The following is a 27,760-nucleotide window of genomic DNA, read 5'->3' as shown; positions in this document are numbered from 1 at the left end:
TGTCGAAAAGATAGTGTGTTGAAGCGATCGTATGTTGAGGTACCACTGTATTCACTTTGCGATTTGCATTTACTACTTGCGACCTTAAAGGGAACCTCGGACTTAAAGACTTGTAGGCTCTAATAAGCCACAATTGTTCTCTTTTACTAAAATATGATATTGCCATTGATTTTAAAATCTATAATATCTAGTACATGTTTTGAGCCATAGAGGGCGGCATGCTTTAAGCGGGCAATGTACGTGACGATGGGTGATGACATAGATTGTCACTGTCACTCGACGAATACTACCGGGTTACTGCAATTCCTTCTACGCAGCGAGACGTCCAACACATTGCGCCCATCGATTAAAAGTGGCGAGTACTTACTACCGTATTGGCCCGAATATAAGACTGTGTTTTTTGGATTGAAATAAGACTGAAAAAGTGGGGGTTGTCTTATATTCGCGGTCTAGATATTATACCCATTCACGACGCTAGATGGCACCAGATATCATTGAAGCGATGATCCGTCATGACAGATCTCAGCTACTCTCAAGTTTGATCAGTTTGCATTATTCTATTGCAATGTTTTTCCTGATTCAGATTTGTTTCAAGACTACAGTTACAGTTAGACTTCACTTTGATGGTTAATGCAATTATTGCAATTTTGTTGGTTTATCACAATAGATTGGTTTATTTACATTTCAAAAACCAGAAGCCATTCATTTACGAATGTGATCGCACTTTTGTTTACATATTCATGTTCAGATATTAAGATTTGAATGAGGCAAATTAACATGCTTTTTCTCTCAAATACATTGTTATAATAATTTGTTTCAGATGTACGGTAATTATGTTCTGTAAAAAAATTACTTTGGTGTTCAAAAAGTCTTTTTTTCAAACTTGAGTCTTGAAAAAGAGGGGGTCGTCTTATATTCAGGGCCGTCTTATATTCGGGCCAGTACGATATTTGTGTTTTTATTAAGTCATTTATTACCTTTTCATTGCTTCAAGATATGTTTGCATACTTTTAAGCTTTGTGTTTTCTGCCGGTAGGTAGCTTTAAAGCAGATTGTTGATCTGTTGACTACATTAGTCCTGTAGCATATTTAAACCCTTATCTGATATTACTAAGTATTTTCTTAAGACATCTTTAGTATGCTCTGTGTGTATGCATCTAAACAAAACAAGCTGAAAGCGCACAGTAGCACTTCGGGTGTCAAACTCGCCTCTTGCAGTTTCTTGTAGTTAATTTCGCCAGTATAGCACATTTTGGCAGAACATTTTTTCCCCCCTACTCTTGTCTAGCCTCATCCCGTCTTTCCTGTTCATTTTGCTTTTGCTGCTAGTTTTGTGAAATATCGATAGTACTGTCATGCTCAGTAATGTTCCTCTCGGGTTCAAATCGAAAGGGTTGAACAGATGACATGTTTATGTTGCTAGAGTCATACTGTGGAAGCCTGGCAGCGTAACCATGTGACGTCAACAACAATGGCGACGTACTAGTTAAACTAATATTACAAATTGTATAAAAACGAACACATCGAGAGCGGTTTTCATATCAAATTATTTTAAATCATAATAATGTTTATTTTTTAAGAAGTACAACTCTTTCTATCCATGGATAAAAGTTTTTAGTTACTCCAGTAGTGCTCCCAGTAAAAAATGGAGTCTGGGGCCCTGGGTATCATTCAATTTGTTCTGTATATGTAATATGATAAGGCTGCTATTATGTAATTACTCTATATGGGATGGAAAACATACTGTAATAACCTTCCGACGGAAACCATAACTGCCATTTGTAGTTATTTTACATTGTGTAGTAATCTTCGGTATCGTGGCATGTGTTTCATTAATCTGGCAAAAAAACAAGCAATAAACTCTTATTCCAATAAATCAGCACAAGTACACGTTTTAATGTCTTGATTTATTTTGGAAGGCTCAAACATTACATGCTCATTGGAAATATTTTAGACGATCCGGAAAGTAATCACAACTCGATTTGAATAAAAAAAAACTTTATAGTCACGGTTAAGGTTACTTAATATTAGCTCTCTGTTCCCGCACCATTAAATATGGACGTTTATGGCTTTCATTAGGAATTATGAAGTCTGGAGGAGAAAATAACTGGTTTTGCAGCAAATGTCTCTACCAGACTAGAAAGCTCCGTCCAACTGTCAGTCAAAAAAATTGGGCCATGCGGGCACATTTTAACACCCACCGTCCCTTTTTCTTCCCCCTCTGTCCCTTCATCCCATCCTTCCAGCGCTCTCTCATGTAACAATATTTGCCCATGTGCGTCAATGAGCAGCGGGGTTTGCGCTAAAGTACAGTGCAGCCTTTGAGGTAGGCATACAGCGAGCTGGTTGCGGCAGAAAGATACTGAAACAGCAGCCAGCAAATATACACAAGAACAGAGAAGACCTGAGGAACTCGGTGACATGCTGACACATCCATACAAACTAACCAAATGTCAATCAAAATTTTTTGCAGAGGCGAAATAGCCAGGTGGGTGCTGTATTAAATATCACTGCTTTACATCCTTTTTTTAGCACTATATTTGCATCCAACTGGAAAGTTATTGAAAATATTGCCTCAGTTGTTATAGCAAAATTCAATGATCACATTTGTGACACCAGCAAAATCAGTGACCATTTTTAGACAATTTTATCATTGACACCTGTTTTACTTAACCATTTCAGGGTCAGAGGTCACTACAGGGGGCAACTATTCAAAAGTAGACATTAACCCTTTACAGCAGTGCTTCTCAATTATTATCTGTTATGCCCTGCCATGCCATGCTTTTTTAAAATATATATATATTTTTTAATTAAATCGTTTTCTAATTGTATTTAACGTTACAGACATAATATGTTACACTCACCCGGAGTCTTTAGTTTAGGCTTAAGGTAGGGTTATCAAATTTATCCCAATAACGGCCGTAATTAATTTTTTAAAAAATGTATCATGTTGAAATATTTAACGGAATTAATGCATGCGCTACACGACCCACTCACGCATTGTCGCGCTCAATCTGTAATGGTGCTGTTTTACCTATATAGAGAGATAAAAGGCAGCGTAAAATGAGTAAAGTGAAATTACTTAGAGTGAAAGCCTTACAATCCCTCTCTCTACGACTAGAAATATCATGGGAAGCAATGTGGGGAAGCAAGGTAGCACTTGATCTTTTCCTTAACACCTTATGTTATTTCCCAACGCAGAGAAGATATATCAATTGGTAGCACTACACACAGTCATGGTTGCACTTCCCATCATGCATTTGGGCATGGCTACAGTATCATTTACTGAAAGCTCAACAAATACACTAGATGGCAATATTTAGTCACAATATACAAAGTCACAAGTCTTTCTATCCGTGGATCCCTCTCACAGGAAGAATGTTAATAATGTAAATGCCATCTTGAGGATTTATTGTCATAATATACAAATACAGTACTTATGTACTGTATGTTGAATGTATAGTATATTCGTCCGAGTTTTATTCATTTTTTTCTTAATGCATTGCCAAAATGTATATTTCCATGCCGCTTATTCCTCACGAGGGGAAAAATTATCGGGAATGATTGGAATTGAATCGGGAGCCAAAAAAAAGCAATCAGATCGGGAAATATCGGGACTGGCAGATACTCAAACTAAAACCATCGGGATTGGATCGGGAGCAAAAAAACATGATCGGAACAACCCTAATTATAAGTATACTTCTGCCTAACATTGTGTCATTTTTTTTCTGTTAAAGAAAAAAAAGCAACATAGATCAACTTAAAATAAAGTACAGTGATACCTCGGCTCACGAACGCTTAAGCTCACGAACTTTTCGCCTCAAGAACATGAAATTCGCGAGCATATAGTCTCTGCTGGCGAACTAGTTTTCGGCGGACGAACCAAGCCACGCGGTCGGACAGCGCCACGAGAAGCTGACGCACGCTCACGGCGTCCCAGTTCGTCCCCTCCCTTTCGTTGAGTGCGGACGTGGTTTGTGTTTGATAGACATTTTGGACCATATTGAGTGTACTTTTGCTATTATGGGACCGAAAAAGAGTTACATACAGTCCTTATGGAAGGTGACTCGTGTTACCAATTCGCCCTCGACTGGTAATTGGCGGTGCTTTCAGCTTCCCACCGTCGTGAGAAGTGGACCGGCGAGTCACGTTGGCTCGTTGTCGTCGGTTGTCTTCGGTTCGCCCGATTTCCTCTCCAGAAAGGAGGCGGCGTGCATACAAACACCCAGAGGCGTCGGATGGCTTTTATTAACAACCAAAAGCATGTGGTGGGCACAGCAGTGGAGTCTACGCTAACTGCGCACTTTGCCGGTAACACTCTCCTTCCAAACAGTAACTCCCTCCCTCCCTCCTCCTCCCACTCCTCCCACTCCCATACCATCGCAAAGGTAAATAAAACAACTTTATTATACAGTACAGTTTATTTCTTTAATTATAATACAATAGCACACTTATTATACATAAAATAAGGTATATTTTTGTGTAGTTTTAAGGCTTATTTAGTAGAAAATTATGTTTTATGGGGACCTGGGAACGGATTATTCTCATTTTAATGGTTTCTTATGGGAAATAAATGTTCGGAAGACGAACTTTTCGCCTCACGCACACTTTCTAGGAACCAATTATGTTCGTGAGCTGAGGTATCACTGTACAGTGATCCCTCGCTATTTCCCTCGCTATTCTCCCTCCCTCTCTCTCCTTGCTCTTTGTTGGTCAGGCAGCGAGTGCACTGGAGTTGCTTATTAACTCATTTGCTCCCAAAAACGTATAAATACGTTCTATTTTTAATTGCTTCAGTGTCCCAAAAAGGAATTTATACGTCTTTTGCGTTTTTTTTTTTTCACAATCAGCATCTACAGGTTCCCATGTACAGTGCCTTGCAAAAGTTTTCGGCCCCCTTGAATCTTGCAACCTTTCGCCACATTTCAGGCTTCAAACATAAAGATATGAAATTTAAGTTTTTTGTCAAGAATCAACAACAAGTGGGAAACAATCGTGAAGTGGAACAACATTTATTGGATAATTTCAACTTTTTTAACAAATAAAAAACTGAAAAGTGGGGCGTGCAATATTATTCGGCCCCTTTACTTTCAGTGCAGCAAACTCACTCCAGAAGTTCAGTGAGGATCTCTGAATGATCCAATGTTGTCCTAAATGACCGATGATGATAAATAGAATCCACCTGTGTGTAATCAAGTCTCCGTATAAATGCACCTGCTCTGTGATAGTCTCAGGGTTCTGTGTAAAGTGCAGAGAGCATTATGAAAACCAAGGAACACACCAGGCGGGTCCGAGATACTGTTGTGGAGAAGTTTAAAGCCGGATTTGGATACAAAAAGATTTCCCAAGCTTTAAACATCTCAAGGAGCACTGTGCAAGCCATCATATTGAAATGGAAGGAGCATCAGACCACTGCAAATCTACCAAGACCCGGCCGTCCTTCCAAACTTTCTTCTCAAACAAGGAGAAAACTGATCAGAGATGCAGCCAAGAGGCCCATGATCACTCTGGATGAACTGCAGAGATCTACAGCTGAGGTGGGAGAGTCTGTCCATAGGACAACAATCAGTCGTACACTGCACAAATCTGGCCTTTATGGAAGAGTGGCAAGAAGAAAGCCATTTCTCAAAGGTATCCATAAAAAGTCTCGTTTAAAGTTTGCCACAAGCCACCTGGGAGACACACCAAACATGTGGAAGAAGGTGCTCTGGTCAGATGAAACCAAAATTGAACTTTTTGGCCACAATGCAAAACGATATGTTTGGCGTAAAAGCAACACAGCTCATCACCCTGAACACACCATCCCCACTGTCAAAAATGGTGGTGGCAGCATCATGGTTTGGGCCTGCTTTTCTTCAGCAGGGACAGGGAAGATAGTTAAAATTGACGGGAAGATGGATGCAGCCAAATACAGGAACATTCTGGAAGAAAACCTGTTGGTATCTGCACAAGACCTGAGACTGGGACGGAGCTTTATCTTCCAACAGGACAATGATCCAAAACATAAAGCCAAATCTACAATGGAATGGTTCAAAAATAAACGTATCCAGGTGTTAGAATGGCCAAGTCAAAGTCCAGACCTGAATCCAATCGAGAATCTGTGGAAAGAGCTGAAGACTGCCGTTCACAAACACTCTCCATCCAACCTCACTGAGCTCGAGCTGTTTTGCAAGGAAGAATGGGCAAGAATGTCAGTCTCTCGATGTGCAAAACTGATAGAAACATACCCCAAGCGACTTGCAGCTGTAAGTGAAGCAAAAGGTGGCGCTACAAAGTATTAACGCAAGGGGGCCGAATAATATTGCACGCCCCACTTTTCAGTTTTTTATTTGTTAAAAAAATTTAAATTGTCCAATAAATGTTGTTCCACTTCACGATTGTGTCCCACTTGTTGTTGATTCTTGACAAAAAAATTAAATTTCATATCTTTATGTTTGAAGCCTGAAATGTGGCGAAAGGTTGCAAGATTCAAGGGGGCCGAATACTTTTGCAAGGCACTGTATCTGAGATAGAATGCAGATGGGATATAACTAAAGCAAAAAATAGCTGTGTTAAAGTCAAAGTTATGTTTGAAATGTATGCGTTTACTCATTTTCTCCGTTTTTTTCATCAGAAATTGGAAAATTGCTCAAACTAAGCGATTTTCTAATGCTGATTTCTAAAGAATAGAAAAAGATATGAACTTACTTACTTAGAGGAGAGTCTAATCTTTCTTTTGGTGGGTTCCATGTTTATATAGCTATAGAACAGAATTTTCTGTGGGCCTTACAAAATCAGTCAAAATCCAATAAAACGGCCGGGAGCGAAGGGCCTTGCTCCGATGAAAATGGCTGGGAGTGAATGAGTTAAAGTTAACAATGATTGACAGACGTTTAATGTTTGAGCTTGCCAGAGAAGCGAACTTCAAAGCGCCGCTGCGTCAATCATCGTTTAACTTGCTAAACAGTTGCTGTGGCAACTCATTGTGTGTAAGTGAGGAGCTTGAACTGATTTGAGTGGACTCACTCAATGAAGCATTTATTAAAGCCAAGCATTTTTCTACTTCATTCTTTTTTTTTTTTTTTTTTTTTTTTTCCTTTCCCCCCCCTTTTTTCAAAAATAATTCAGTGGGACAGTAACATGTTTAAAAGTTTTCACAATTATTACATTTGAAGTGCGTTAAAAACATTTATTAAATATATATATATATGCATACGTTTTTTTTAGTTATACTACTACTATACTATAAAAAGTGCAAAAATGGCATATATCTTTCCAATGCTAAATCTGAATAAATGCATTGAACACACACCAAAAAAAAGCTACTTTTCGCTTTTTCACTTATCGCAGTGGTTTTTGGTCCCCATTAACCGTGAAAAACGAGAGATCACTGTATAACTTCATTAAGATTGTGTTGTTTGTAAGAGAAAAGACTTAAAACGCATCAATTTGCCTGAATTAAACAAAAAAAGACATCCAAATTTAAAAAATACACTCAAAGTACATTTTTTGACCATTTGATACTGAAAAATAAAATTTTATAAAATCAATAAATAATATTAAATTAAAATTAATTAGCAACGCGAACTCATGAGGGCAATATGCCAAACAATTTGACCAAAAAAGACAAAAATAGAACAAAAACGATAGTGTCACTGGACAGAGGTAGGCCTGTCGCGATTACAAATTTTAGTAGGTGATACATTGTCCTCTAGATTATTGCCGATATACGATATTATTGTCATTTTTTTTTTTTTTAAACCAATTCAACCACTAATGTAGTGACAATACATCCTAATGAATCACCCATTTAAATAGATGCAATAACTTGTTATTCTAGAAACACAAACTATATTAAAAATAACATTAAAACCAGTTTTGTTAATAACGGCGTTACAATATAACGGCGTTACTAACGGCGTTATTTTTTTCAGTAGTGAGTAATCTAATTAATTACTTTTCTCATCTTGGCAACGCTGTTACCGTTACTGAGGCGGGAAAGGCGTGCGTTACTATGCGTTACTAAGTTGGTTGAATAAAAAAAGTCAGAGAGACGGACTCACGGAGACGAGAGAGCAGAGCAGGAGTCGGGAAGACGCCGTTGCAAACGCGATGCTAGGTGGCTCCAATAATACCTGACTGTAGCCTACAAACTACGCCCACATGATACAGTAGATATGACATATTATAGAACTAGATGCAAATGTTAGACACGGCTGCATTGGCAACATGTTTAAGGACTACATGCATTATTAAACATCCGCCATCTTAAAGCAGTAGACCTCTCAGAAAGGCTCTGTTGTAGAGATCCTTCCTAGCGAACCAATTTAAAATTTATTTATTTATTTTTTTAATCTAAAATGGTCCTAAATTGGCAAAATCTTGACTTAAATCTATCTTTAAATGATGAAACAGTTTTAAAACTTACACATGTTGAAAGTAGACAGAAGGGAACTAATGCAATAGCGGGAGCAATTCTAACAACTTTAACGGTTGATTCACAACTTTAAATGACTTCCACACATGGCAAAGGTTACTATCTAGTTATCGCAATACCCTTGTGTCTAGTTAAGTGGAGGGTAAAGAATTGGGCTAGGGCCAATTGTCCCAAAAACCCTTTAAACTTCACTTTGAGTGACCTTTTTTTTTTTTTTTTTTTTTTTTTTTTTGAGAAAAAAACAAAACAAAACATTGCCAAGTAACTAATTACTCTTAAATTGAGGTAACTGAGTTACTAACGCAATGACTTTTTGGGAGAAGTAATTTGTAACTGTAATTATTTACTTTTTTAAAGTAAAATTAACAACACTGATTAAAACACACACACCCAATACATAACTTGCCATTTGAAAGCTAGCTAAGTGGATGTAGAATATGAAATAAGCCTGAAACCTAACGCCATGTTTGTTTTCTGCCAATTAGAGCCCATAAAATGTGTTGATTTGATCCAAAATGGCAGTCGACTTGTCCTGCAAAGTGCATGTAAAGCTAAATTACTCATTGCCAATTACATTTTTCATAATGGGTGTCATTTTAAAGCATTTTAAATCTTAGTGCTGAATCGGAAGTATGTCAGAGTAACTCCAGACATCTTTATGACATACTTTTATTTTGAAACATTCAACGGAAGTAAACCTTACACTTTGTTCAAAAACATGCATTTGTTTTCTATTTTTGTCATGCATATAAATTCAGATAAAGATTTTTCACTTCGGTCGCAAATGCTGTAAACCAGCGAGTTTTCATGTTTGAAGTGTCACCTTTTAACTCCAAGTTTGCGTTTTGGAGAAGACTGCCAATGTTTTATAGCATGCTAAAGTGGTCTTTTTTTTCCGCTAGCCTCATCAGTGTAGCAATGGTAACGATTTACAATGTTTAATATAGATGTGTTTCCTTATTTTATACGTTTGAACTTAAGTTCTACGGTGTGTTGATGAACGATAAACATCTTTTCAAAGAACTGGAGTGTCATATGCAATCAACACACGTGTGCCGAGTGCACATGCAAACACGCCAAGCAGCGATATATCCCAGCCGGGAAAATTACCGGCAACGATATATCGCAAAATTACCGACCTCATTTTTATTTACCATGCGATTGTTTGACTTATTGCTGAGACAGAGGGACAGTTTTTATTTTGCTTCAGGCAGTATTAGCTCCCTTGCAATGGTGTAGGGTTATTTAGCACTGAGCATGCTAAACAGTGCTCGCTGCTTTACTGACAAAGCGAACAATTCTTGCCAATATTCGGCACGTTTTCGCTGAAAAACAATCAAGCAGCTTATCGATGAGGTTGGGGTCTAATGTCTTTAAGTGACGTTTTCATTGATTTGGCTTCCTGCCGTTCGCTACAAAAATTTTTAGACACCGTAAACAAAATAGTCTTTCCTCGTCTCCCACTGTATTAAAAGTCAAAGCCATTAGTCAAACGGCCCGAAAACGGCCGCCGGGGGAGAACCAGAGGTGTGGGCGGTCATCGTGATGCTCCCAAGCCGATAATGTCACTTCTTGGGCGGACACGTGAGTACCAAAGAAGATGGTGGGTCGCTGCGTGAGCCTGGCCCGAAAACGGCGCACAACTCTTCATATCTCTTTGCTGTGTGCTCTTGTTTGGTTAACAAATACTGCACACACTCTGAAAATGACAGTGCCACTGCCACCTACTGAGTAGATGTGCAATTACACTTTATTCTAGAGGGGCAAAAAAGTATGTTCCCCCAGGTCATACACGCCACCCCCAGCATTGCTCTGCGCCCCCCCTGACCGTCAATGGCACCTAATGAATTATCAAGGAAGTGAACCAGAAATGCTCCAAAACTAATAAGAAGTGACCCAGGGGGAAAAAATATTCCTTAGTAATTACATTGTAATGACATTGTAATAATATAGTAATAGCATTGTATCAAATGTGTTGACTGATTGGCTGCCATTGATGGCGCTAGACATTCAATCCATTTTGACTGGGAGGGGCGAATGAACGAACGTTCATTCGTCCCTCCCAGTTAAAGTGGATTGTCCGTCTAGCGCCGTCAATGGCACTGAAACATGAGCATTCACAACCAGTCTTCTTGGTTTAAATAAACTGGACGTCTACGTTGATGTCCACATCTAAGTTGACACTTAAGACTGTTAACCTTTTATAGAGCAAGTGACTATTTGTAGTAATAAAATAAATAACATTAGCAATTATTACATTATTTTCATAATTTATTAATGAGTTAAAGCCACTACGACCACAATGAAGTGTCTAGTGAGATTCATTTAACTTGGCTATCGGATCAAATGACTCATAGTATTGCAGAAAGTCTTTATTTAGAGCTCTATATTAAGCATTAATATAAACATCAGTCAGTAACAGAGTCATAGCCATGCAACAGCATTGCATGTTCAAACAGAGCAACATAAAGTGTATTTTGAAGTTGACGCAAAGCAAACAAGAGACTCACGAAAACTGATTTCACAATGCCTCAGAAAAATCCCAGAGATACAGTTCAGTCCACATTTGAAAATTTCTTTAACAGAAAGGGAAAAAAAACATTCCTTGAATATTTTTTCTTAGAAAACATGCAGAAGTGCATCAATATTTTACTGGAAATGTTTGTGCATGCAAAAAAAAAAAATTCTTACATCTGGTGATTTGGTTCATTTAACTACAATAATAGTAACCACTCAACTACAGTGATGCATTTATTGGCTGCCATTGACGTCTATTACCGTCAATTGCGGACAATGAGTTAAAGGGACAGACAACACATATGACCTTCATCTGAAACACGGTTGCTCAAAATATTTAGGGAAGCAAGTTTCTTCTTCTGATAATGGAGAAATAATGTTAAAACTGACCATCGCTAATGCTAAATAAATGACACCGCTAACATGGGCAGCCATGAGATAATGTATCAATTATGTCAAGACGAAGGGTGAACAATCTGGGATACTCACATTTGATTGGCTATATACAGTCCTAGCACTGATAAAATGTCACTTTGTGGTATTTACATTTTTTTCTCCGCTTATTTACACCACACAAATACCATCCTGTGTTATTTCAATTTATTAAGCCCTCCCACTTCAAATGGATTGGATGTCAAGTGCTGCCAATGGTAACCAAAGAGTTTAAAAAAAAAAAAAAAAAAAAAGTTTTAATGTTTTATTCCTCTGTCTAAAATACACCTGCTGGCAGTCAATGAGTTGACAAATTACCGTAATTTTCTGACTATAAGCCACCTATTTATTGATTTATTTGGGTTAATAGGTAACACTTTATTTGACAGCGGCGTCATAAGACTGTCATAAGACCGTCATATTTATGACATGATACTTTCATGGGCATTACTGAATGCTTATGACAGATGTCATTAAGTGTCATAAAGCAAATTATGCCGCTAACTCCTTTTAAGTCCAGCTTGGATCTTTTACATCCATTCGAAAGTGAGATTATTTGCCGGATAACACGAAATGACATCTGTTATAAGCATTCATTAATGCTCATGACCGTGTCATGTCATATTTATGACAGTCTTATAGCGCCACTGTCAAATAAAGTGCTACCAAATACCATTACTAGCAATTAATGAGACAACTGGAATAGTAACTGAAGAAATCATTAGCACAGAACATGAATTTTGATTGTTATTTACATCTGTAGCACTGCAATACATGCTAGGAGGCATGTTGGACAACAACAGTGTTGACAGCAGGTGGCAGCAGAGATTGACTGTCTCCTCCAAGGGAGCAGTGATGGCCAAATGAAGCTTCAAGAAGCAATGAAGCTTTGCAGCCAATTGGTTCAAAGCTTGATGGTGGTTCATTTGGTCTAATGACAGTCGCATGATGCCGCTGTCAAGTAGAGTGTTACCGGTGAATATCTTTTGGTGTAAATATCCCATAATACAGTGAGGACAGCTGCGGCTTATAGTCCAGTGCGGCTTATTTATGAACATAAGCCGTTTTCGTGCCAGATTTGGTGGGTGTCTGTTTATAGTCAGGTGCCCCTTATTGTGTGAAAATTACGGTAGTTCAAATGTTATAACTATGTCATTACAGTGTAATTACAAAGTTATTTTGCTCGTTAATATTTTTAAAAATAAATCAATTTCAACTGGAAAGCTGGCATTGAGTGATCCTGTTTTACGGCCATTGACGGCAAACAGTCACTGCCAGCCTTCCCAATCATAATTGATTGGACGTTTATCTCAGTCAACGGCAGTGAACAATTTAATCATCCATTATGATTCTTAATATAGGCCCCCCAAGTTTGTCACATTCAGGGAATCAGTTGTACGTCACACAGTTCAAGCAAAATTAATTATGTGTCTGGCCAAACCATGAGGTGAGTATGCAGTAATTTAATATGACTAGAAAAGTTGTATGTTTAAAACAAACAAACAAAAAATTTTAGTACAGAATTGACATCGGCTGATACCACACAGCCATGTGGTAGAATCGTTATCGGGAGCCAAAAAAATGGTCTTGGTAACACTAGTGTTGTCTGTCCCTTTAAGGACTGTTTCATTCTGAACCATCTACAAAACTCTTTAACAAAGTGCTCTGATTTGCTTGGTGCAATTAACAAGCTGAATCTTTGGTGTCAAAATGACGAATTTACAGTACTTTTTTTTTCACGTGTTTACTTCAATGACACGAGACTCACATTTTTATGTGTCAGGTGATACAAAGAAACTCCTACAGCGGACTGCTCTTGCGGCAGAGCTGATTGGCCGACGTCAGCGTCGGCCGGTTGCGTCTTCGCTTCCCGGTCAGTAGCGTGTAGAAAAACGGATTCACGCAAGAGTTTCCGTACGTCAGCCCTGTTAGGATCCGGTTGACTGTCACCTGAGTGCCCACCGGTACTGTCCTTAGCATGCCGGGCTGGTAGAGAAGAAGAAGCTGCCAGATCCAGAAAGGAAGGAAGCAGGCCCAAAATGCTAGGACGATACCCAGGATCAGGAGCAAGACTTTGGGTTTGGGAGCACGGGCGGGGCAAGCGGTACTAGTGCCAGTTCCCCACGGAGCTCTGGTTTGAGACACCCAGTAGAGTCGTCCGAGAGTAGCGTAGAGAGCTCCTATAGCCAGGCCCGGTCCGAGAATGCTGGTACAGAAGAGCACGCTTAGATAAGCCTTGGAGCTCTGTTCGTCCCACGCCGGAACGCACAACCGTCCCTCCTGGTTCTCCCCTTCCTCCAGGTGCAGGGTGATCATCATGGGTAAACTCAGCGCCACTGCTAGCCCCCAAGCTAAACTGACTCTTAGTAGACCTGAAGAGTTGGTGGACGAGGTGTGCAGGGGGTGCGCCACGGCTCTGTAACGGTCCAGACTCATGGCGGTGAGGGTGAAGATAGAAGCGTGCATGGTGAGGAGGTCCAAGCTCAGGAGGAGACGGCAGCCCAATTCTCCAAAAGCCCAGTCGGATGTTAGGCTGTCGTAGACGATGAATGGTGCGGTGAACAGGTAGAGCAGGTCGGCCAGAGCTAGACTCAGCACCTGGAGGTGGAGAGAGGACGAAGAAGAAGAAGAGGAGAGTGGAGACGAAGAGGGGGACAGAGAGGAAGGGTCGGACAGGCAAGAGGGGACTCGGGTTAAGCAGCAGGTTAGTCCCACTCCGTTTCTCCTTCTGCTTCTCCTGCGCCTCAGAAGGAGAACCAGAGTGTACAGGTTGCCAATGATGCCTAGTAAGGAAAGCAGGGAGAGGAAGGAGCAGAAGACAGCGGTGGATGCTAGGCTAGGCGATGGAGAAGTGGACGGAGGAGTGGAAGGCAGAGAAAAATTTGGAAGGACTGGGAAAGTGTTCGCAGGGGAAGGTGGAGGCAAGGAGGGGTCCATTTATGTGAAGTTGTTAGCTTGTTAGAACGTTAGCCGGAATTGCTTGAGCTAGTTAGTACTTTTGAAAGCTCAAGCTTTTTTTAGTCGATAGATAGAGATGAGGAAATTGACAGGAAAGATGGAGTAAAGACAACAAAACATTCAGTGCGACGCTTCACGTGTGACACACAAAGAATATAGTCGTAAAACTGAAAATGTCAGTGAAACGGGGATGGTTTATGTAGTAGCACAAACCATCCGCGGTTGGCACAGCCTTCCCGGTTTTATGGATTCAGGCGGAGCAGTCCTAGTTTTAGTAAATAATTGGATTTTCAGAGTAGGAGGGCTCCAATTGGGGCTGTAAATCTACACTGAAAGATTATTCAGATCATCTGTTGGACACCAATCAGTTGAGTGGAACCATCCAGATACCTGAAGACAGATTGCGCGTGGTTGTTATTCTTGACATTTTCTTCAACCAGTATACGGCCGACCCGCCTTGACCGGCGCCACGTTTGGTTAAAAATTCTCGCAGTGACATCAAAGCGTCAGTGGGGTGCCAGGACACACGGAGACCCGGGCGACACCGGGGTTAAGAGCTGCAGTTGAACTGCAGAGGAGCAGCCGGTCCCCCCGCTGTGCCGCGTGCCTCCACGTTTACCAGCTCGCTTTGAATAGCATCGCTGCCATAAACGACCCCGCTTTTCCCGACACAATCGTCTTTGCGGCAGATTTTCTGACCTCTGCTCGCCTGATTTAATTAGACTTCATTTGCTTTGAAGCAGAATTAGTGTTTTTTCTAAAGAATTTGACAAAAGAGTTACATTTTAGGAAACATAAGTATGTGTTTTCTCTTATTATTTTGTATGTGATCGTGAATTCCAACAAAAGTAAAGACCTATTAACCTCAAATTAATTTTCACAAAACACATTTTCCTTAATCTCACCTCTAAGAAGGCGTCGCAAAGACAATATTCCACCGATTCATCTGGCCAAAAAGTTCACTCTCCATTTTTGAGTCCTTTTCCAGTCCTCTTAAAATCCACACAATTCGTGTTTTGGTCGAAAAATACAAGCTTGAGATATCGGGAGAATCGACCGGCAAACTTTGCGACGTGAACTGGACTGTCTTGGTGCGGCTCCTTCTGCCCGGAGCAGTCTTTGATGTGTGGGTGTGTGTGTTTGAGGAGAAAAAAGGGGGTGGCTTGCTGAGTGATGGACATATCCTACACAGTGATGAATATTAATATAAAGTTGTGTGGTCCTAAACTGGAACCAGGTGGTCCGAGCAGGTTGATTATTTAATTCACGGATAGTTTTATAAACAATCTAATTGCAGGTTTCGCGTTTTGTGTTACTGCTAATCACTTGAGAGGACATAAATTGTCTCGGAACTCCAACCCCATTTCACCCAAAGTCATATTGTATCGCATTAAATTAAAGTTGCTTTGAAAGATGACAGAACTATGACAGATTTATCGTGCGCTCACACATTACTCGCTGGTTTGAAAATGTGCGACTTCTGTGGGAACTTCAGCGAGTGTGGTCATGTTTTGATGGTTTGCTAATGGTTTGAAAGCTTTGAGCGGAGTGTAAATCACACTTTCGACCCCTTGCACAGACCGCAAGAAGATGGCTATAAATGGTGTTGGAATATTGTGTTTGGGAAATAATTAAGATTCTGGGAAATAAAAGTTTTACTTCTGCCAGTTGGTGAAACCTACAGAAATAGAGGTTATGTATTCAGTTCCGTATGTCTGTTTGTAAGTGAATCATTTTATCAAGGTTTTTTTTTTTTTTTTTGCAAAATATTAGACATCAATTAATAATTGTAAGCTAAGAAATGATAGACATTTCTAATGATAAATATCATTGCTTACCTTCTTTTTATGGCTGGGTTGAAACAAAAGCGGTTGCGCGGTGTCTGTAAACGGGAGTCTCCAGGGTAAAACAGACAAATTAGAAATAGTTCGGGGGCTTAATGCGCCATGAAACTGCTATGGCAGCATATAGACATATAGTTGTATCAAACACAGCAGTTCTTTTGGCTTAAAATATAGCAGTTTATTTTAAAGAGGGTTGCAAAAGCAGAAACTGCTTTTTCAGCCTTGTCTGTGTTTTTCGCCATATACTGTATATACATTAGTGCTGTCAAATTTATCGCGTTAACGGGCGGTGATTAATTTTTGTAATTAATCACGTTAAAATATTTGACGCGTTTAACGCATGCATGGAACTGCTCATGCATTGCCTCAAACAAATTATAATGACGCCGTTTTTGCATATAGAGAGCTAAAACGCCAGTAAAAGGCGAGTGGACACGGATGTTCAATGGACCGCGCCTTTTATTGGCATAAGCTCTGGCAACCCGTTCACAACAAACATATCTATTGTGGTGGGCGACGTGGGGAAGAAAGACAGGAGATGATCTTTTTCTTAACACCCTGTATTGAACACAACGCAGAGAAGATATACCATTTGCAGCCACCACTGACGGTCATGGTTGCCCAACTTCCCATCATGCATTTGGGCGGAACAGTTAAGTCGTTACAGTATAATCTAGTGAAAGCAAAACAAAAATAATATTCCTATCTCTCAAAAAAATAATCACAAAAAGAAAAGCGCTCAATGCAAAGATAACTGGCATTTCCGATCAATATAGCTATGCAAAATACACATAAAACTTAATCAGCCTTGGCTAGATCTCGAATTAATTCAAAACTCGCCATTGACACCTTGTGGTGCATTTCAGTCACTACTTTACGTAGTTAAAGACACTGTGGAAGAACGGAAGGGAGCCCACGTGACGTCCTGCTCGACGACGTCAACAATGGCGAGCTATTAGTTTATTTTTTGATTGAAAATTTTACAAATTTTACTAAAACAAAAACATTAAGAGGGGTTTTAATATAAAATTACTATAACTTGTACTCACATTTATCTTTTAGGAACTACAAGTCTTTCTTTTCATGGATCCCTTTAACAGAAAGAATGTTAACAATGTTAATGCCATCTTGTGGATTTTTCGTTATAATAAACAAATACAGTACTTATGTACAGGACGTTGAGTGTATATGTTCGCCTTGTGTCTTATCTTTTCATTCCAACGATAATTTACAGAAAAATATGGCATATTTTAGAGATGATTTTAATTGCGATTAATTACGATTAATTAATTTTTTAGCTTTGATTAACTTGATTAAAATTTTTAATCGTCTGACAGCCCTAATATATACGTTTTTTGTTTTCAGAAAAGAGGAAAAACAGCTACTATTCTTTTTTATTTTCTTCCTTAAATTTCTTTTTAACTATTTTAAAAATATTTTATCTATTTACATTTTTTTCAGCATAAAAAAAACTGGAAAAAATATTCTCTTTAACATTTTTTAAAAATACAAAAACAATTTTTTCTAAAATCAATTTTAAACTGAAAAAAATATATAGATCTGATTTCTGTAGTCCTCGATCTTTCGTTGGGGAATACACAAATTTTATACAGGTAGTCCCCGGGTGACGACTTACGCAATTTTGACTTTATGACGCCGGAGTCTCGTCCGCCATTGTTTCTCCATTCATTTTTTTAGTCGCATAAACAGTACCTTATTGTACCTCACAGTATCTTATTTTTTACTTTATTAATATGACGTGTTTTGTACTCACTAAACATGAAGTTGTTTAGCTTTATAGACAGCTATCAATTGTGGTTTTTGAAGCTTTTTACTTCCTTCACGTTTAACGATTTGTAAAGCTTTAACACATACAGTGGGGCAAATAAGTATTTAGTCAACCACTAATTGTGCAAGTTCTCCCACTTTAAAATATTAGAGAGGCCTGTAATTGTCAACATGGGTAAACCTCAATCATGAGAGACAGAAAGTGGAAAAAAAAAAACAGAAAATTACATTGTTTGATTTTTAAAGAATTTATTTGCAAATCATGGTGGAAAATAAGTATTTGGTCAATACCAAAAGTTCATTTCAATATTTTGTTATGTACCCTTTGTTGGCAATAACGGAAGCCAAATGTTTTCTATAACTCTTCACAAGCTTTTCACACACTTTTCCTGGTATTTTGGCCCATTCCTCCATGCAGATCTCCTCTAGAGCAGTGATGTTTTGGGGCTGTTGTTGGGCAACACGGACTTTCAACTCCCTCCACAGATTTTCTATGGGGTTGAGATCTGGAGACTGGCTAGGCCACTCCAGGACCTTGAAATGCTTCTTACGAAGCCACTCCTTTGTTGCCCTGGCTGTGTGTTTGGGATCATTGTCATGCTGAAAGACCCAGCCACGTCTCATCTTCAATGCCCTTGGTGATGGAAGGAGATTTTCACTCAAAATCTCTCGATACATGGCCCCATTCATTCTTTCCTTTAAACAGATCAGTCGTCCTGGTCCCTTTGCAGAAAAACAGCCCCAAAGCATGATGTTTCCACCCCTATGCTTCACAGTGCAATTCAGTATTCTTTCTCCTCCAAACAGGAGAACCTGTGTTTCTACCAAAAAGTTCTATTTTGGTTTCATCTGACCATAACACATTCTGCCAGTCCTCATCTGGATCATCCAAATGCTCTCTAGTGAACCGCAGACGGGCCTGGACGTGTACTGGCTTCAGCAGGGGGACACGTCTAGCAGTGCAGGATTTGAGTCCCTGGCGGCGCATTGTGTTACTGATAGTAGCCTTTGTTACTGTGGTCCCAGATCTCTGTAGGTCAGTCACTCGGTCCCCCCGTGTGGTTCTGTGATTTTTGCTCACTGTTTTTGTTATAATTTTGACGCCACGCGGTGAGATCTTGCATGGAGCCCCAGAACGAGGGAGATTATCACTGGTCTTGTGTGTCTTCCATTTTCTAAAAATTGCTCCCACAGTTTATTTCTTTATACCGAGCCGTTTACCTGTTGCAGATTCAGTCTTCCCAGCCTGGTGCAGGTCTACAATTTTGTCTTTGGTGTCCTTCAACAGCTCTTTGGTCTTGGCCATAGTGGAGTTTGGAGTGTGACTGACTGAGGTTGTGGACAGGTGTCTTTTATGCCGATAATGAGTTAAAACAGGTGCCATTAATACAGGTTACGAGTGAAGCCTCGTTAGAAAAAGTTAGACCTCTTTGACAGCGAGAAATCTTGCTTGTTTGTAGGTGACCAAATACTTATTTTCCACTCTAATATGGAAATAAATTATTTAAAATCAAACAATGTGATTTTCTTGTTTTTTTTTCCACATTCTGTCTCTCATGGTTGTGGTCTACCCGTGTTGACAATTACAGGCCTCTCTAATCCTTTCAAGTAGGAGAACTTGCACAATTGGTGGTTGACTAAACACTTTTTTGCCCCACTGTATTAGCTGAAACAACTTACAGCGCTTGTGGGCCAAACCAGAGCGCAGCTATCCTTTATCCATGTCAGACGTCTGAGGTCTGCTTCTCAGTCATACAAGGCGACAGTCCAGCCAGATCCAATGCTGCCACCACAGGACAGTATATCAGCCATCATTAAATAAAATGCAATACTTTGGACTTTTTGGATAGTTACTTTGAGATTAACTTAAAGTGTTAGTTCAGACTTACACGGAAATGGGTTACGTCGAAAGCATAGGAACGGAACTCGTTCGTAAACTGGGGTCTAACTGTATATTGTAATTTTTGGACTATTTCCCCCCAAGTTCGAACCCTGCAATTTACAGTCCATTGCAGCTTATTTATGGATTTTTAGCAGTCTAATAAGCTGAATGTCTTTTGGTTTTGAGTTCTTGTAAAATATGGTAGGTGAGACTTATAGTCAGGTGTGGTTTTATAGTCCAAAATTACAGTAAATGTTATTTTACTGAAAAACCTGAAGTCTATGCACATGATTTAATTTTGCAGTCCACACAAAATGATGTGGCGGGATGGCTCCTGACCTTGAGTTTGAACTTGCGCTAAATATTTGGAAGTATATCTGTTAAAAAAATAGCACCAAAGCAACTCTGTTGCATTTGCTCTATTTCTCTTGGAACCTTTTCATTCAGTTTCATATCATTTTATTGGAGATGTGGCTTTTTCTTGGCCTTTCAGGCTATAATGCAGCTCGCTAATATCTGTTATTTGTCACAGATGTTGAGACTGGTCTGATGTGTTGTGTCTACCATTTCGTGAATATTGGAAGGCTCGAAATACATCTGCTTCTCAACTAAAGTGCGCATCTACCAAGAGGCGATTAGTGTGTGAATTGCTGACACGCTCTCAAAAGAAAAGATCAGCAGATCTTTTTTTTTCCCTTTTTTGTTGGAGACTGTAATCACACTGAGAAATTCTGATACTCCAGCTGAAGTCCATATTTTATTGCTTTACCGTAAATCAAAAACCACAGGTTTCAGACACAGTATATGGACAATATCAGCCTCACCGTAGAGTGTGAGTCATGAAGTATATTATTTATGATCATTTTCGTATTGTATTGTAAAAATAAATGTTCATTTTCTTCCAAGTGATCCCGCGATAAATGAGTAAGAATACTGTTATTATTTTGACTACATCAGAGATGAGATTGGTTTAGCAATGTAGCATTCTAGCATTAGCCTAGGACCCCCATATAAAGATTCAGCCGCAGAGACACCAGCAGTTCCAAATACCAGCTTGTCGTTCATCAGTGGCTTTTTAACAGCTGCTCTTGTAATGCGACAGCTTTGTCTGACAGAAATTTTTCCTAATGTGCCTTCATCGGAACGAACCCGTTGCTCCGTGAGTCATTCACAAGGCATTGGTCTACTTCGCAATTTTCATCAGCTAAGAGATTCTTCTTTTTCCTAATTATCAAAATTTCTTGACCTTAAAGGGGAAGTTCAGAATTTTTAACATCAAGCTTAATCTTCGAGTTAGCACGTCTTTAATTAGTCGGTGGAGTTGATTTCAGCAAATTCGATATAGTTTGTTCATTATTTGTTAGTTTCAGGGCTCCAGAGTGGCTAAGCTAGCACGAGTCATTGGGCTGACTTAGCATGTCAATAAAAAACAACAACATATGCACGCATGAAAATCATCGGTGACCCATGCAATCAATAGTTTTAGGCTATGTTTTCAGGATAAAGTTAATAAGAATTAATAATAAATAAATAATAAAACCTAATAAGACTACTTTTCATCGTGTCAGTGTCATTTTGTCAGTGTTGTCCCATGAAACGATATACTTAAATATCTGCAGAAATGCGAGGGGTGTACTCACTTTTGTGATACACTGTATATTGTTCCTCGCTCTTCATAGGGAATTTCCTTTGCCCATTTCTTCTGTCTGTTTCCCAGCCTTTAAATGCACATTTTGCCATGTTGAACGCCTCCACTATTTGATTGCTTACGAGAAGGCAGGTTTGCTGGAGGTCAAAATGTCTTTTGACTGCCAAAATAAAAAAACAACTTGTCGCGATCAGCTATCTTTGCTGTTTACATTCGCTTGGAATGCTTTGCGCTCGCAACTGGTACCCTCCGAGTGGGATAAGTCAGACTTCCCACCTTCCTCGAATGCAGCGAGAGCACGAGTGGCCGAAGCACTCCTCTCTATTGTGGTCATATTACGCATCTAAAGAAATACTCCTGCAGAATGAAATAAAATACGCCAGGTTTTTTTTTGTTCCATTGTTTTGACCTCTTGGGTGTTTTGGAACAATAATCTGCATTTTTAATTTATTTGACTATGTTGGATCTTTTCATTGATCTGTATCATTTTTTTTATTGGCATGCTAAGTCAGCCCAATTGAATTGGGCTAGCTTAGCCACTCCAGAGCCCTGGAACTAGCAAAAAACTTACAAACTGCACGGAATTTATTGAAATCAACTCCACCAACTAATTAAACCCCAGCTAACTCGAAGATTGAGCCTCATGTAAAAAGTTCTGAACTTCCACTTTAAGGTGAAGGTGACTATGGCCGTATTTTACATGAAAACTGCATTTGTTCATGAATATATTGAACTGGATTATAAACATGTGCCTAAATTCAGTATGGGTTACTTACATGAAATCTTCCTTACATCATATTAGCTTGTAAAAATCCATAAACTAGCTACACTAGACTTACAGTCCGAAAATTATGCATAATTTGCTTGCATGATAATGTTGAATGAAATGTGGAGACTAAAACAGAAAATTGGGGAGTTATCACATTTTTACATGGTAAGTTTTCACTTTTTTAAATGGTAAGATTTACATTTTACATGATAACACATTTTTAAACGATAATATCATGGTTTTACATAGCAATGATCACGTTTTTTGTATAAAGTTTCACTTTTATTACACATTTTTACATGATTATTACGCTCATATGTGATGTTCTCTTTTTACACAACACGTTTTTACAAAATTAACAAATTCTTACACGATAAATGTCTTGGTGTTTTTTTTTTTTTTTTTTTTTTTTACACGATAATCAAAATGTTTTTACTGAATAATTATCATGCTTTAAAAATAGGTTTTCATGTTTTTACAAAATCGACATGTTTTACATTATAATTAAGACGTTTTACTTGTTAATCAACACTTTTTGACATGATAATTATTACATTTGTACATAATACCATTTTGACATGATAACACATTTTTACATGATAATTAAGAAGTTTTAACGTGATTTTTAACATGATTTTATATGGTAGTGATCATGTTTTTAACCGCAATTTTACATTTAACATGACATTTGTCACATTTTTGCATGTTAACTTATCATGTTTCTACATTATTGTATAAAAATTTTGATCCTGGACTTTTTTGTGAGGGGGGGCAGTAATATGCTTCTGTATGTATATAAAGGTCAACAGTATTAAAAAATATATATATATATTGCCCAGAAGACCAAAACTCAAAATATTAATTCATCCTAAATCCGCAATATAGAAGCATATGGAACATGCAGTTTAGTTTTTTACTCATTTCAGTAAATTTGGCTCTGTGGTTAAAGACGAAACACCACAATCTTGATACCTTTAACAGAAAATGGTCCATCAGCAGTTCTAGAAAATTGGTTCGGACAGACCACTCTTTGTGCGTCCTTTCCTGTGTTTTCTTTTCATGTAAGCACACAAGCGAAATGAAATGTTCTCACCAAAGTCTGTGGTAAAGGTAGACTTACATATGATCTAAGCGAGCCGATGTATCACAGCTGTCATCTCACAACAAATGCCGTTCAAGGCTGACCTAAGTTCAAGTTCAAACGCACATACTGTATGAGATTCGGCATCTGATTTATGGCAGAAATTATCTTATTAAGCCCTGTGACATGCAACATTTTTTATTTGTCATGGAAAGGTTTGAAACCGTGGGTGGAGCGTTTTATCCAGCTCGAATGATACTTAAATGTGTCATTCCAGAATTGGAGGACATTTTACGTCCTGCCCTTACAATTCTAAGTAATCCAAATACAAAGTACTAAAACAAGCATTTCCTTAAATAAATTTGCTCGAAAATTTGCTTGTTCTGAGACCAAATGTAACAAAAATCAACTAAAATTTGAATAATTTTTAGAAAATCTCAAGTATACCACAAATGCCAGTTTTCTGTTGTTCCACCAAAGCTAACACGAGTACAGTTTTGCTAGTTTAACAGCAAGCTTCCATTCTTGAGAAAAAAACTAAAATTCAAACTTTTTTGAAAGCTAAGCAACTAGCTTCTACCCTTGATAAAAAGTAAATATTAGTATGTTTTTTTTTCCTTCAGCTAAACAACTAGCTTCTAAGCTTGAGAAAAAGCGAACATTAGTATGGTTATGCTAGCTAAATTATCAGACAACTTCTATTCTCAAGCAAAACCTAACATTAGTACTTTTTTTTTATTAGCTAAACTAGATTCTACCCCTGAGAAAAAGCTAATATTCGTACGGTTTTGCTAGCTAAATAAACAGCCAGCTTCTACTCTCAAGGAAAAAAACTAACATGAGTACTTTTATGATATAGCTAAACAACTAGCTTGTATCCCTGAGAAAAAGCTAACATTAGTGTGGTTTTGCTAGTTAAACTAGGCTTTACTCTTGAGAAAAGCTAACATTTATATAGATTTGCAACTCTGATCACACCCAATTATTGTATATATTTAAAAAATAATGTAATACAATGTTTAATCTGTAAAATAAGATCATCAAAATACTGTTTATAATCATTACTTTTTTTTTTTTCTTAATTCATTACTTTCCGATCGTATCCAAATACAAAACATCTAAAATAAAAAAAAAAAATTAAGACAAAAAAAATTAAAAGAAAACTAAAAGTATACTTGAATAAATTTTTAGAAATACCATATGTCTGGAGTACGTCTAACATGAGTACAATTTTGCTAGCTTATCAGGAAGCTTATACTCTTGAGGAAATGGCTAACATTATTACTTTTTTGACAGCTAAACAACTAGCTTATACCCCTGAGAAAAAGCTAACATTAATATGGTTTTGCTTGCTAAAAAACTGGCTTTTATTCTTGAGAAAAAGCTAACATTATTGTGGTTTTGCTAGCTAAATAAACAGCCTGCTCCTACTCTTGAGGAAAAACTTAACATTTGTACTTTTTGAAAGTTAACAACGAGCTTCTACTCATGAGAAAAAGCTAACATTTGTACGACTTTGCAACTCTGATCACACCAAGTACTTTTAATATAAAAAAAAATTATGATCTTGTAAAACAAGATCATCAAGATACTGTAGTTTATTGCCTCTTATTGATTGATGTGAATCCGATTATTATAGGGCTGTCAAACAAGACGGACATAAACATTCAACATACTCTACATAAGTACTGTGTTTTTTGTGATGACAATACATCCACAAGATGGCATTAACATTATTAACATTCTGTTAAAGGGATCCACAAATTTCAGTACAAGTTATAGTAATTTTATATTAAAACCCCTCTTAATGTTTTCGTTTTAATAAAATTTGTAAAATTTTCAATCAAAAAAGAAACTAATAGCTCGCCATTGTTGACGTCGCCAAGCGGGACCGTTCTTCCACAGTCTTTAACTACGTGAGGTAGTGATTGAAATACACCACAAGGCGTCAATGGCGAGTTTTAAATTAATTAGAGATCCAGCCAAGGCAAAGTCTAAGTAAGTTTTATGTGTATTTTGCATAGCTATTTTGATTGGGAATGCCAGTTCTCCTTGCATTGAGCGCTTTTCTTTTTGTGAACATTATTTTTTTGAGAGATGGAAATATTATTTTTGTTGTGCTTTCACTAAATGATACTGTAGCTACTTAACTGTTCAGCTCAAATGCAAGATGGGAAGTTGGGCAACCATGACTGTCAGTGGTGGCCGCAAATGGTATACAGTATGTTCTGCGTTGTGTTCAATTAAGCGTGTTAAGAAAAAGATTGTCTTCTGTGAGATATAGGAATATTTGCCTGGTATACCAGACTCACCGCTGTTCCAGTGATTGAGTCTGGCGACCCTCCGGTGGATCAAATTCCGAGGGCGAAGCAAGCCACAGCAAACAGACAGCGGAGTGGACCAATCAGTGACGGGCAGACGTGACGTTGTTAAAGTGACAAGTAATTAGCGTGAGCGGAGAATGGAGAAGTTTATTCAACATGACTAGCGCGAGCCATGTTGACTGTTGTCAATGACTAGTTTCGATGTGTTTTTGGTCATTTAAAACTGTTTTAACCTCGGATTGGAACATATTCTCTGCTAACCCCGTTCGCCATCTGTGTTGTTGTAGAGACGACTTTCGGCGCGCAAGAGTGACGTTACTCGTTAAGAACACATCACGCAAATAAACGAATCTGATTGGACGGTTGATTTTGTACCTTGCTCGAGAGGCCGTTAATGGGCTGGGTCCCAGACTATTTCTCAAAGTGTTTGAAAAATACAGGGAGATTAGTCTGGCTGTGCCAGGCAATAGGAATATTATTTTTGTTGTGCTTTCACTAAATGATACTGGAGCGACTTAACTGTTCCACCCAAATGCATGATGGGAAGTTGGGTAACTATGACTGTCAGTGATGGCCGCAAATGGTATACAGTATGTTCTGCGTTGTGTTCAATTTAGCGTGTTAATTAAGCGCCACAATACTGTGAAAGAGTTGCCAAAGCTTAAGCCAATTAAAGGCGCGGTCCAATGAACGCTCGCATTTCTCTGCCTTTTCGCTCTCAATGTGCATGAACGGGTCATTCCGTGAATGCGTTGATTGTGTCAAATATTTTAAAGTAATTAATTAAAAAAATTAATTAATTTAAAAAATTAATTACCGCCCATTAACGCGATAAATTTGACAGCACTAGATTATTGATGAACTGAAGGCTTATTTCTCAAGAATTTTAAGGTAAAATGTCCTCCAATTCTGGAAAAAAAAAATACACATGCTGATTTGATATTTTTTCATACCGTTCGTATGACCCTCCGAGGACTGTCTAAAAACCCTTTTTTTCCGGAAAGGAAAAAGGCTTAAAAGTTAGCTTTAATAAGAGGTTTGACTTGTCACCGGATAAACGAGGCCTTTCTAGACTTCTCAAGCGTAGCTCACAGTTGCCTGTTATCCGCCCAGTTGTTTTTGGCCCGGTACACTTAGAGCCCACCGCCGTGCTTTGCCTGCTTAAGAGGCCGGATGATTTAGTTGGGACTAACCACTAAAATGTGCGTGCGAAGTGAGCTGCGCCTCGGTTGGCCGCTTCATACGTGTGCTGGCATACGCAAGACGGACACAGACAGGGCGGATGGTAGGGGGTGGACATACCTATCCCCACAGGGTGTGAGGAATTTGAAAAAATACCTGGCATGAGCACGCCAAAACTGGAGGCAGGAGGAGGCGCGCATTGAGATATGAGATGCCCGGCCTGCCGCTATCATGTTAGCGCACGCAGATGGATTAGACTCGTTGAAGTGAAATATAGAGAATAAAGTAATAAAGTAGCTCCCACTGACCTCATACTGACTAAAATGTGTGGAAAAGTAATATCGTTGAAGTTCGCAGGAGTTTCCTTCACTTTTGAAAAGAAATTTAAAAGCACTGAAAACAGTCATAAAACTCTTTCCTGGAACGCAAATGTTTAAATATTGTAAAATAATATGGCTCCTCTGACACAAATTTGAAAGCACATTACTGTAATGTCAAGTATTATTTTTTGGATGATAAATTGTATGTAACAACATGCATATGTTGTTACATACCTTGTGGACCTTAGCAAATTCTCATTTGCTAACTAGTGGTTTAATTTATTTCACAATTTTTTCCCCTCCAATATTTATTTCCATTTTGATGAATTATTTAAATTTTACCTTTATGGGGTACCCAACCAGTGACTATCACTTAGCAGAGCTTTATTAGCACTTTTAGACGAATTTGGTTACTTTATGGAAACAAACTAAACCCTTTTTTCCCTCAAAACCTGGAAATACACTCACCGGCCACTTTATTAGGTACACCACGCTAGTAACGGGTTGGACCCCCTTTTGCCTTCAGAATTGCCTCAATTCTTCGTGGCATAGATTCAACAAGGTGCTGAAAGCATTCCTCAGAGAGCTTGGTCCATATT

The 27,760-nt window shown here is 38.5% G+C and overlaps 1 protein-coding gene across 1 annotated transcript; it reads right to left on the bottom strand.

The window, feature by feature from the left end:
• Nucleotides 1-13,165: 13,165 nt before the first annotated feature.
• On the bottom strand, nt 13,166-14,302 carry uts2r3 (urotensin-2 receptor 3). Its single transcript, XM_057833273.1, has one exon. The coding sequence runs from the start codon at nt 14,300-14,302 to the stop codon at nt 13,166-13,168; it is 1,137 nt and encodes a 378-aa protein (XP_057689256.1).
• Between the last annotated feature and the right edge of the window lie 13,458 nt (nt 14,303-27,760).

Source organism: Corythoichthys intestinalis, chromosome 4, assembly GCF_030265065.1.
Source record: "Corythoichthys intestinalis isolate RoL2023-P3 chromosome 4, ASM3026506v1, whole genome shotgun sequence".
Classification (NCBI taxonomy): Eukaryota; Metazoa; Chordata; class Actinopteri; order Syngnathiformes; family Syngnathidae; genus Corythoichthys; species Corythoichthys intestinalis.
This window is presented reverse-complemented; position numbering and strand designations above follow the sequence as displayed.